This window comes from Danio aesculapii, chromosome 3, assembly GCF_903798145.1.
Source record: "Danio aesculapii chromosome 3, fDanAes4.1, whole genome shotgun sequence".
In the NCBI taxonomy this organism is placed as follows: Eukaryota; Metazoa; Chordata; class Actinopteri; order Cypriniformes; family Danionidae; genus Danio; species Danio aesculapii.
The window spans coordinates 58,973,189-58,986,177 of NC_079437.1; the positions used below are offsets into that span (position 1 = coordinate 58,973,189).

General features: G+C 38.5%; 1 protein-coding gene across 1 annotated transcript in view; it reads right to left on the reverse strand.

Moving 5' to 3' along the window:
- The window catches only part of LOC130221747 (alpha-1,6-mannosylglycoprotein 6-beta-N-acetylglucosaminyltransferase B-like), a 209,485-nt gene that overhangs the window by 37,298 nt on the left and 159,198 nt on the right, over window positions 1–12,989 (reverse strand). The window contains exons 9-10 of the mRNA XM_056454334.1: window positions 10,692–10,823; window positions 2,405–2,538 (exon numbers count right to left, since the gene is read on the reverse strand). Of these exons, the coding sequence (XP_056310309.1) occupies window positions 2,405–2,538; window positions 10,692–10,823 (266 nt within the window). The remainder of the gene's footprint in view (window positions 1–2,404; window positions 2,539–10,691; window positions 10,824–12,989) is intronic.

The window sequence follows — 12,989 nt, forward strand, 5'->3', positions numbered from 1 at the left end:
TATAAAGCTTTCTCGGTGGCGATATTTGAATTTATTGCTGCTCTGAAGACTTCATATCTTTTCATTTAACTGCAACCGTAGTCATATCCACCTGCTATACCCAGGTGAGGAAGCTCCAAACATTTCGGGTCACAGCACTACCAATACTGGAAACACAAAATGCAGGAAATGCCAAGATAGTTACCTGAACTATGGTTTTATACCACTTTAAAAGTTAAAAGTCCCAGCCACAGTGCATTATCTGCACCAATGTTCTTGTTAACGAATGCATGAGGCCGTCCAAATTAATAAGACATATGCAGATGCAGATGAGAAGACTCATCCCCAATACCACAAGGTGTGCCCAATACAAATGGCCTACTGATTTTTTGCTTTTATATTTTACATTAGGCTATTTTTTGTGCATAAATATATCTAGATATAGTAATAAACATACCGTTTGTGTAACGCGGAAATGAGTACTAGAAAGTCAAATACTTTATTGACACAGTCAATATAGCATGTGAACAAGTCCAAAAACGGAAAATAAACAAAACAAATTTAAGGTATCCCTCTAAAACAGGGATTGGGGGGAAAACAGACAGGAACAGAGTAGCTCTGGGTGTCGGACGGTTCTCCACGTAGCCCTGAACACAGACAGAGAGCATATCAAAAATAACAACGAACTGACACGAGACAAGAGACGCGCTGTCCAAATATAGCCGAGATAACGAGTCGCAGCTGGCAGGCTAATCAGCACAGCCGGACTCCACATTGCACGTGACATAACACTGACGTAACAGACACACGTGGAACACCAAAACAAAACAAAACCATGTGACCAACAGACACTCAGAAGTGCGCACACACCTACAACCGTGGCAGTTTGTTTGAAAACAAAATTTTTTTGTCAAATCTATTGCAAACTTATATAAGCGATGATATCATTAAATGTGGAGGGGGGCCTTACAATATTTTCAGGGGGAAAAGGGGGTCTCAGGCAAAAAAGGTCTCAAAAAAACAAGTTTTATGAACAACAAATAATAACTTGACTTCTAGTGGATTATTTGGTATCAGAAGTGGCTTTTATAAAAGGCAAAGGCCTCTAGATTATGCTTATTTTACCCAATTAAAATATGATCATGCCTTGATTTTTAATTATTTAATTAGGACAGTAAGGCCTAACTTTTCTTAGACAAGAACAAAAATCTTGTCACTTAACAGAAATAATCTACAGTATAGAATATGAAGTCATGGCTCAAACAACTTATTAATAAAGTCATCTGGAATGGAAAAAGCATTCTTGCAGGACTGCCAGAGTTCATCAAGATTCTTTGGATTCATCTTCAATGCCTCCTCCTTCATCATACCCCAGACATGCTAAATAATGTTCATTTCTGGTGACGGGGCTGGCCAATCCTGGAGCACCTTGACCTTCTTTACTTTCAGGAACTTTGATGTGGAGGCTGAAGTATGAGAAGGAGCGCTATCCTGCTGAAGAATTTGCCCTCTCCTGTGGTTTGTAATGTAATGGGCAGCACAAATGTCTTGATACTTAATTTAAGACATTTGTACGCCCCCATACTGAATGTAACCCCAAACCACGATTTTTCCTTCATCAAACTTGACTGGTTTCAATAGGTCTTCTGCAATATTTGTGTTGAATAGGATGCAGTTCAACAGATGATTCATTGGAAAAATCTACCTTCTGCCACTTTTCCAAATGATCGACTAGAAGTCAAGTTATCATTTGTTGCTCTTACAACTGCGAGCGACGACAAGACTTTTGTCAGGTAGTGTATAACCTTAATTATACCAAGTAGTTGACTTTTTACTTTAGAACAACTCACACGCCAATAATGCCACAAATATTACCCAATACGTCATGTAACCATAAGGATAAATATGCTGATGCCTTCCGCTTTCTCAATTAAACTCACGGAGGATCGTAAAATGCCACCAGAAGGGGGTACCCCAAGTGTTTAAGAGTTCTGAGAAGATGTCAGGAGTGAGAATGTGCTGGCTAACGCATTAAACCAGGGGTCACCAAACTTGTTCCTGGCGGGCCGGTGTCCAGCAGATTTGAGCTCCAACCCTAATCAAACACACCTGAACAAGCTAATCAAGGTCTTACTAGGTATTCTTGAAACAATCAAGCAGGTGTGTTGACGCAAGTTGGAGCTAAATCCTGCTGAGACACCGGCCCTCCAGGACTGTGATTGGTGACCCCTGCATTAAACATTTGCAAATAAACCACTGTTAAACCTTCATCAACCCTCAACCTACTCATATAGGTTTTATTTTCTTTCTTTGATGCAATTACTAATATAAAAAGTGGCTGTTTTACTTTGAGTTTTCAAAAGCCTGCTTTCTTGTTTGTGTTCATTCCTGCATGGATCAATCAGTAAAGTGCTCATGGACTTACGGAACATGGTCATGTACTGTTTGCAGTTGAGGTTCCAGTATCCCCAGTTGGTCCTGTAGCCGTGCAGAGTGGCATATTCCTCATTATTGTACGCTGGCTCTGTGCCGAAGGTGTCGATCACACGGATGTGGCACCTACACACACAAAAAAACAAAAGCGTATTTTTTTTTTTCCTTTTACTTGCAATCTGGCAGCGATACACAGATCAGCCAAAATGCTGACACACTCCATTCCCCAGAACAAAGAACACTGAGCGTCTAGTAAATGTGATTATACACATTAGCACACAAGCTTCCACACCACAGTATTAGTTTCCCTATAAAAGGAAATTGCCTCATTCTTAAACCCGGGTGCTTTTGTTTCCTCCGTGCAACACAGAGACGTGCTTTGTAAAATGTTCGCACTGCTGTGTACCTTCCATAAAATGAATGCGAACGGTAACCGGGAGCTGATGAGATTAAAATGAAAAGCACAATAGTTGTAATTGATTTAACTAGTAATGCTGGAGTCAAATTGAATACAGCTGTGGTGCTTTTCATTTCCAAGTCCTCTGAGGTCAGATGATAGCTTTGTGTATGGAATGGAAGTCACTTAAATCTTTCACTCCATTCTAGCTGTAGTGAGAAACTAATGATGTCTTATGACAGACTAGTGTTGACTAGAGACTAGTGATGTCCTGAGAGAGACAAGTGATGTTCTGTGAGAGACTAGTGATGTCCTGAGAGAGACTAGTAATGTCTGTGGCAGACTAGTGATATCCTGTGAGAGACTAGTAATGTCATGAGAGAGACTAGTGATTTCCACAGAGTCTAGTGATGTCCTATGAGAGACTTGTGATGTACTGAGAGAGACTAGTGATATCCTGTGAGAGACTAGTGATGTCCTGAGAGAGACTAGTGATTTCTCGAGAGTCTGGAGACAAAAGCAGTGGTAGCAGAGCAAGGCAGGTGGCATGAGTGTTTAAAAAGTCCCGTGATGGAGATCCAGATGGAAAATTTTGTTATTATTAATGTTGCTGCAAGTTCACCGATTTCCATTCTTTATTACTTGAAACAGTGTGAGTTTGAACTAATTTTTCATGTACTGTATTTCTGGTGTAAACTCAAAATATTCTTGAAGAAACTTTGCATAATGAAAATAGAATCCTGACTGCCTGCTAGGGTTTAGGAAGTGTTGGTGTCAGAGCAACCTCCACCAGGCTCCTTTACGTTCTCTTATCTCCACCAAATAATCCATTATCATTCCTCAAACTCCACCAGGCTCCTTAAAACTACCTCAGCTCCACTAGTGTCTATTTTTCCTCAAACTCCATCAGGTACCTTCACATTCCCTCATCTCCACTAAAGTCCATCAATTCTAACACTCTCATCAGGCTCATTTACACTCACACAGCTCTAGCAGAGTCCATCAAGTTCCAGACTCCATCAGGCTCCTTCACACTGCCTCAGCTCCATTAGTGTCTATTTTTTCTCAAACTCCATCAGGTGGTACAAACACCCAATTAGCACCAACCGACTACTTTTACATTACATTTAGCAGAGCCTTTTACCCAAATTGACTTACACCTATGAAAACCCAACCGGAAGCAGTTGGGGGTGTCTTGCTCAAGGGAATCACCTTTGTATTCCTTGGTCTCAGCCGTGGTATTGAGGTGGATATTTATTTACTCTCCCCACGAATAATCCATTCTGAACCTGTGACCTTTGCCTTCCAAGTAAACTGACTATTAGACCACAACTTTCAGACTATGTCGGGCTGCTACACATCCCTCTACTTCAACAGAGTCCATCAGTTCTCATACACTGGCAGGCTCCTTACACATTCTCCACCCCACTTGAGTCCATCAGTCCTAAGGCTCCATTATGGCTCCTTCACGCTCCCTCAGCTCCAGCGTATTCCATTCAAGCTTAAGATTCTGTCAGGCTCTTGACACTCATTCAACTACACCAGAGTCCATTAGTTCTCAAATTTCATCAGGCTCCTTCATCCTTCAGGTCCATGAGAGTCTGTCAGTCCTCAGACTCCATCAGGCTCCCTTATCCACACAGCTCCAGCAGAGTCTATCAAATTCTAGACTCCATCAGGTTCCTTCATACTGCCTCAGCTTCATTAGTGTCTATTTTCCCTCAAACTCCATCAGGTGGTGCTAACACTCAATTAGCACCAATTAGCAACAGACTCATTTTACATTACATTTAGCAGACCCATTTACCCAAATTGCCTTACACCCATGAAAACCCAACTGGAAGCAGTTGGGGGTACCTTGCTCAAGGGAATCCCCTTTGTATTCCTTGGTATCTTGGTATCAGCCATGGTATTGAGGTGGCTATTTATTCACTATTCCCACCAACAATCCATACTGCTGCTGGGACTCGTGACCTTTGATTCCCAAGTCAACTGACTATTAGGCCATGGTTTCAGACCATTAACCTTCAGACTCTGTCAGGCTGCTACACATTTCCTCTACTTCAACAGAGTCCATCGGTTCTCATACACAGGCAGGCTCCTTACACATTCTCTACCTTACCTAAGTCAATCAGTCCTCAGGCTCCATCTGGCTCCTTCACACTCCTTCAGCTCCAGCATATTCCATCAAGCTTCAGACTCTGTCTGACTCTTTCACACTCTTTCAGCTCCACCGGAGTCCATTAGTCCTCAAACTTCATCAGGCTACCTCATCCTTTTGCTCCATCAGAGTCTGTCAGTTTTCAGACTCCATCAGGCTCACTCATGCTCCCTCAGCTCAATCAGAGTCCATGAGTCCTTATATTTTATTAGCTCCTTCATCCCTTACTTCCACCAGAGTCAATAATTTCTCAGACTGTTGCCTCCTTAATACCTCTAGCTTTACCCAGGTCAGTCATGGATCTACCTCGCCGTGATATTTCAATGTGCTATCTGTGCTTCATCCTTCATCGGTCTCCACCAATGTAAGTTTGGTCCGCAATTTCAGTGACCACAATGCGGCTTGTTGAGTCTAAAATCTGTGGATCTGTCTCCAAGCCTCTGATGTAACCTCAGGTTTCTGTTAATACCATTGTATCTTTCTTCATGTATTGTACCCCTGGTTTTAATCAAGATTCCACCATGCCTTTATCCTAACACCATTGCATATTTCTTAATGTGTTGTACCACTGGTTTCAATCAAGATTCCTCCATGTCTTCATCCTCTCTTGACTCCACTGGTGGTCGGCTTTCTGACTGTACTCTTGATTCCACCTGCTCCCTGGCTCCACTCTCTGTCCTGTCTGTCTGTCTCTGTCACTCCATGTTGTTTTGTTTATCTGGTATTTAATGTCCCCTGCCCTTTACCAGTACCCCTTCTGCTCCCTGAGCCTCCACCAACCCTTCTCTGTTGAACATAGCTTCTTGGGAGTAAATGCCAGTGTTAACATCGTTAGTTTCTTATCCTTTTTCTTTGATCTCCGAAGTAAGGTTACAAAAAACTGTCACTGGGGCTTTTGGGTACACATTTGTACTTGTGCACTTTGCACTTTATGTATAAATATATACTTTTTATGTACCTATATATGGATAATGATATGGACGCTTTAGTTTCAAATGTGATTACTTGACTAGATGTCATAGTTAACTAGTTCCTTCAATGTTCTGTTCATTAGTTACTTCCTAGTAACTCAGGGGTGTCCAACTCAGTTCCTGCATGGTTTATTTCCAACCTCAATTCAACACACCTGATTGAATCCTTCAGGCTTTGTTTGAAACCTAAAGGTAAGTTAGAGAAGGGTTGGAACTAAACTGTGCAGGGCTGTGGCCCTCCAGGAGTTTGAAACCCTCGTTTAAATGCATGTGTGTAATTTTTGGTATAGTTTGTGTTGAATGTGTAGTGTCTGTATTTATTAATCTCCTCTTTAAACTACTTCCACCCTCAACACTTATTTTGGACTGTGCTACACGGTGTATTCTGATGCTGAATACATTATAAATGCGCAGGTACATAGTTTCAAAGTATATTTTACCACAAGAAAATTATGTGATTGACAGAGTGCTTTTCTAAGAAGGTTGTACACATTATTTATGATAAATATATGTGATTCGGCTGAGAGCATATCAAAACTGTGGCAAGATTTACTTGTCCACCACACTTGTCTCGAGTGCCATAGGAAAATCACTGAAGTATAAAAGGAGAAGTGACGACAAAGGAAGGACCAGGCCTGGAACACATTATGTTAGGTTTTGCTTTCAGTTTGGCGGTAGCGATCCATGAGGGATTGCTACTGCCTGTTTGTTTTGTGTTTATTTGTATTTGAAAGTTCTTTGAATGTTCGTCTGTTCTCCGCCTCCTTCTTCCTGACGGCTAGGAAGCCATCTACTTCATTACACATCAGTATTATTTTCTTTCCCAGTGAAATACGGAGACTTACTGTATTTTACAGCTGACAAATATGGAATAGCCTCTAATTGATCCCCCACTAAATTTAATACATTATGCATGTGGCAGTCTTGGTGAGCGATGAGACAAATATGATGCATTATTTATGGGATGAATTTCTGGAGTATTATGCTATAATCATCAGTCTTTTATGCATTTCTATTCATTACTGAACTGGAGAGCAGCTCTTCATGCAACAGTGCGGAAAGTCACAGAGGACTCACAGTGAGAGATTACTGGCACGACCAAGTCAATAAAAAGTCAATAAAGATACAGTATGAGCCAGGATATTAATTATAAAAAGTATCACAGAGCAGACAAAGAGATTCTACATACTTTGCTGCTGTGAAGCTCGACATGCACATGATAATCAGGGATAACACTTTTAAATAGTCCTTATTAGACATATTTAGTGTACTAAAGTAGCCATAAAAATTATATGTAACTAACTCTATATTTAATCCTCATCCTATTCTGTAATAATACTAAATAATAAATACTGGTAACGGCAGGGAAATTTAAGGTAGGTAGCATTTATTGGATTGCAGTGCCTGTAGTCTGTAGGACTGTAAAGTGAGTCTATATCAGGGATGGGCAAACTCGATCCTGGAGGGCCGGTGTCACTGCATAGTTTTACACCAACCCTAATCAAACACACCTGCTTGTTGCTTTCTAGTGATCTTGAAGACACTAATTAGGGTGTTCAGGTGTGTTTGATTAGTGTTGGAGCAAAACTCTGCAGGGACACCGGCCCTCGAGGATCGAGTTTGCCCATGCCTGGTCTATATCAAGGTTATAATAGTTTTGGATTTTTAATTAGTCTTTAGAGGTAGATTTACTAGTTTTTATTAGTTTTTATATTTTGAAATTGCTTAGTTTTAGTTTAGTTTTATTAGTTTCACTGTTATTTATTTATTTTTTTGGTAATTTCGAATATTTGTTTGGTGCAAGATTCAAAATCATCAGAATAAAAGTTGCATAATAAAAACTCAACCAAAGAAACATTTTTAAACATGTATTCAAAAGAACACATGACCACTATCATCTACAATCTACCCATTCTCAAATTCAAGTAACAGCCTACAAGATAGCAGTATGTGTAAGATATTGCTAAGAGCAATATGTGTACAAGGCTGATACTGAGGTTAGATAAACAGTAGTGATGGGAAGTTCGGATCTTTTCCATGAACCAGATATTTTGTGTACCCGAGGCAGTTTAATCAGTCGTCCAAGTTTGGTTCAGTCACAGCAGTAAGTTGTTTGTGGATAAGTGCTTACTGGTGAACTAGTTCAATCGGTTCACTTAGAGGATTTGATTAAAAAGAGCGATTCGTTTGCGATCGCGATCACTAATACAGAAATAAAACCCACTTTTGGGCATAAATGTGTTAAATTAATACTTTTAAGTGTTTGCTCGGGTCGTATTTAATGTTGTAACTGTGCGGCTGTCAAGTCCACAGTGTCGCCAACTCTTTTCAATGAAAAGGTGCTAAGCTTTTCATTGTTTCGTTGAACAGCCTATGGTTAATAAAGGAGTATTTTTATTTGCACTATGCCTTATGTATGCTTGTCAATTTAACTACATTTATTGCTGTTTGAATACAGTATATCCAGCCTGATCTCACGAGAAAACGTAAGTATTTTACGTTTTGACAGTTTAGTGGCTAATTCGTACGAATTTGTACGAGTTCAGTCGTACGAAATTGTATGATTTTAAAAAGGAGGCGTGGCACCTAACCCCACCCCTAAACCTTACCGTCATTGGCGGATGAGCAAATCGTACTAAATTGTACGAATTAGATCGTACGAATTCGTACGAATTAGCCACTAAATCAAAATGTTACGAATTGCCGTGAGATTGTGTTGGTATATCAGTATAGATGTGTAGTAAATTCTCAGACGTAATAAACTCAGACAAGTCATTAAAATATCTGTGATTGTAAACAAGAAAAGAATAAACAGTCAAATTAAATTGTTAAATTTATAACAAAGGAGAAACTTTTTGACTGTACAAGGGAAATACCTCACACTCGCGGTGCTAAATCGTTTGTAGCCAGTGCGCAGAAGAGGGATCTGCTCTATGAGGACCGCCTGTGAGTGCTCTGAGGAGACAGCATCACCTGCAGCTTGTTGAGAAGAGTAGGAATAGTACTGTATGGACACATGAAAGTCTCTAAAAATCTCCAGTAACACAAGAAAAGTCGTTAAATTTGTCACTAGTCGTTTTTTGAAAATTTGTCTCTAGAGGGGTCTGAAAAGTGGCTAAATTTAGCAACAAAGTCGCTAAGTTGGCAACACTGCATGTCCAGCAGTTGTTTTTGTCACGGGAGCCAAAACGAGGACTGATTGGAGGAGAACTGGCTTAATCTGGTCAATGGCACAAGGATTACAGACTCCCAGGTGCTGTACAGTCAAACACCTGGCATAAAGCTGGCATCGCAGAGTAAATAGATTTACTTCTAAAAGCCTGTACTGTGTGTAATACATTACAAGAACGAAATTGAAGGATGTTTTTGTTATAATTCTAGTTCAAGTTAGTTCTTTATATACACAACACAGTTTCAGTTAGTTCTAGTTTTTTTTTTTAAAAAACAAAACTTTTTAAAAATTTTATTTCAGTTAATGAAAATGTTTTTCAACTCTTGTTTTTGTTTTTTTTGTTTTTTTGTTAACTATAATAACCTTGGTCTATATGCTATTGTTTCAATCTACATTTGTACATTGACAAATTTAAAATTCAGCTGATTCACACTTGAAATAGGGAGATTTTTCTGTGGAGAAAAGTAACAAAATGTAATTAATTACTTGAACATAGTTTTTGTTATATTTTTTTTTGCTGATTTGTATATTTGAGTCTTGTTTATAATTTGTATTTTTGTTGGTTTTTAGGACTGTAATACTTGGCAAAAGGACTACCAATGAAAACTAGCCTTTAGGGTCATTTGCCCTGTCATTTAGGGTCATTTGCATACATTTACATTTTTGACAGATGTTGATTAATGCACTCTGCCCCTTCATTGTGAAAAAAAATAAGTAAACAAGTAAACTAACTGATTTCTTTGCCGTAATGAAGGTACATATTATATATATATATATATATATATATATATATATATATATATATATATATATATATATATATATATATATATATATATATATAATTATATATAACGTACCATACTAGTATTTAGCTTAAAGTGACATTTAAAGGCTTAACTAACTTAATTAGGTTCACTAGAAAAGTTAGGGTTATTAGGCAAGATATCGTATACAGAAGCGCATAAGTGAGGTCAGAAACTGATGATAGACAAGAAGTTCTGGCTCACAATCTCTGCTCTAAATTATCCTAAAGATATTCAATCGGGTTGAGATCAGGATTCTGTGCAGGCCAGTCCAGTTCTCCCATATCTAACTCCTCATCCATGTCTTTATGAAGTGCAGTCTTGTTCAAGAGGAATCCTCATCCCCAAACTTTTCCAACAAAGTTTGAAGCATAAAATAGTCCTGTATTAGGCCTGTATTATTAGGCAAAGGGACTACCAATGAAAACTAGCTATAGGGTCATTTGCATGCATTTGCATTTTTGACGGATGTTGATTAATGCACCCTGCCCCTTCATTGTGCAAAAATTTTATTAAATAAACAAGTAAACAAACAAGAAAATAAAAAGTTAATCAAAGCAAACTCTGATGTTGACTTGATAAAGCCTGACCAGACTGTTTAAATTGCTTTGAAGGCACTTTATATTGCTACTGTGTCTGAAATGTGCTATATATGGAAAATAAATTTGCCTTGCCTTGCCTATATGTCACTCAGTATAATGTCTAAGCGGATGGAAGCCAGAGGTTGAGAAAAGAAAAGCGTCTGCGTTTTGGGAGGAGGGCTCAAACTGACCTGTGCTGTCTGAAGGAAAGGCCCATGTGCTGCTTCATCTGCTGCAGGCCGTGGTAGTCTGTATAGATGAGGTCAAAAGGCAGCGGGCCAATCAGAGGACAGCTCCCTCTTCCTGGAGGCACACCGAGTGAGCTGCAAAGAAAAACAACGAGCTTTGACAAACTGGGAAAAGTGGAGTGGGGTTCAGGTGAAAATGTGAAGGCTCTCCTTAACATTGCTGGAATAGTTCAGACTTTCAGATATTCATTTAAACAGTAGGACTCGTACCAACTGTTATGCAAAACAGATATTTGAGTGACTTCATTTACATTTTGTGCATTCAGAATGTCCTTGATTATTCTTTTTGTAAGATGGCATGTAGTTTAGTGTACTTAAAAAGATACACTTTCATAACTCTTGTATTGAAATAGCTTCTAATAAAAAATTTTACATTACGCAATTTAATAAGCTTCCATTGCGCTTTTAAAAAATGTATCAGCGGGTCAGGTACTGATGTTGGACAAGAAGTTATGCCTCATCTTAATCTCTTAATCAAGTTAATCTCTGCTGTAACTCATCCCAGAGGTATTCAATTGGGTTGAGGTCAGGACTCTGTGCAGGCCAGTCCATTTTCCCCACACCAAACTCCTTATCCACGTCTTTATGAACTTGTTTTGTTGTGAATCCTCATCCCTAAAATTTTCCAACAAGGGCAAAGCATAAAATTGTCCAAAATGTATGAAGATATTTGCATTAAGAAATCCTTTCATTGGATCTAAGGCAGTGTTTCCCAACCCTGTTCCTGGAGGCACACCAACAGTACATATTTTGGATGTCTCCCTTTTCTGACCCATTAACTTCAGGTGTTGGAGTCTCTTTTGATGTTATGATAAGTTGTTTCAGGTGTGTTTGATTAGGGAGAGGTTGAAAATGTGTACTGTTGGTGTGCCTTCAGGAACAGGGTTGGGGAACACTGATCTAAGGGATTGAGACTATGGAATAAAATCACTGTCAATAATATTTCGTGCGTAAATAAAATTCACGCATCCGTAATTATAAAATCGTAAAGGAAAACGGAGCGTACTCGTAATTTTACGAGGGTACAATTCCAAAATCTGCGATTAGAACAGACACAGATACGACATTTTGTTTTTCTTTTTGTTTATGACTGATAAATTTACGATGAGTGTACTTTACAAACACGAATTACAGTTTCACCACGGACACGAAGTCCTGATTACGAGTACGAATCAAACAGCGACACTTCACTGTCAAAATTACATCACCGCTGCCACAGGCATTAATAAACAAGCGAGAGTCATCGATCATAACGGCGCGCCTGCTGGACGTTCGAGCTTACACACACCGTCTCAGATAAGATTTCTGTTATTCCCTCTTTGAGAAATGTCCGTCATGAGCTGTAATAAAGGTTGAGACTCAATGAGGTCCTATTTCGCTGTGTTTCTTGGACATTTTACTAAATCAAAATTAAGAACGGGCCGAGGATAGAGAGCTAGCATAATGTCAGTTAACGTTACAGGCAGCGAGCGCAGAGTCTCTCAGTGAATCACTGAACTATAACATGACATATGTTGATTAAGTCACCCTTTTTAAAGCCAGATCAAATATTGATCTATTATGTAATGAAGATATCAGCAAAAGGCAGTTTAAATATTTGAGGGTTTGTGCTCACCAGAAGTTTGTAACGTTAAACATTTTTGAGACTATGAATCAAAATAAATAAATATTAAATATGTGACCCCGGACCACAAAACCAGACATGAGGGGCAATCAACTGAAACAGACCTGTATGTCATCTGAAAGCTGAATAATTAAGCTCCTCATTGATGTATGGAGAGGAGATGACAAGATCAGATATATATATATATATATATATATATATTTATATTATCTTTAAATTTGTACAAAGTAAGGTATTAGTAACTATTGATATAAATGTTTGTTATGTTATTTGTTATTATCTGTTTGTTATATTACTTGATTAAACTATTAGTTACATTATATTGTATTACTATAATTAATAAACTATTACCATAAACATTTCTATTACCATTTAGCCGTATACTATTCAGTGTGTTTCTCTCTTTCTGTGTGTGTTTGTTCTATATTGGTGATTGTTTAATTACCACAATATATTTAGCTTATTCTGGTTTATTTAAAGTTAATTAATTGATAAGAGTAAAACTTTTCTTTGTTTTATCTACCTATACTGGATAAATCTGTCTAATTTAATTTGTGTTCTCTGGTGATCTTAGAGTATTTGAGAGTTATTTAAACAGTTAAAATAGGTGACTTCAT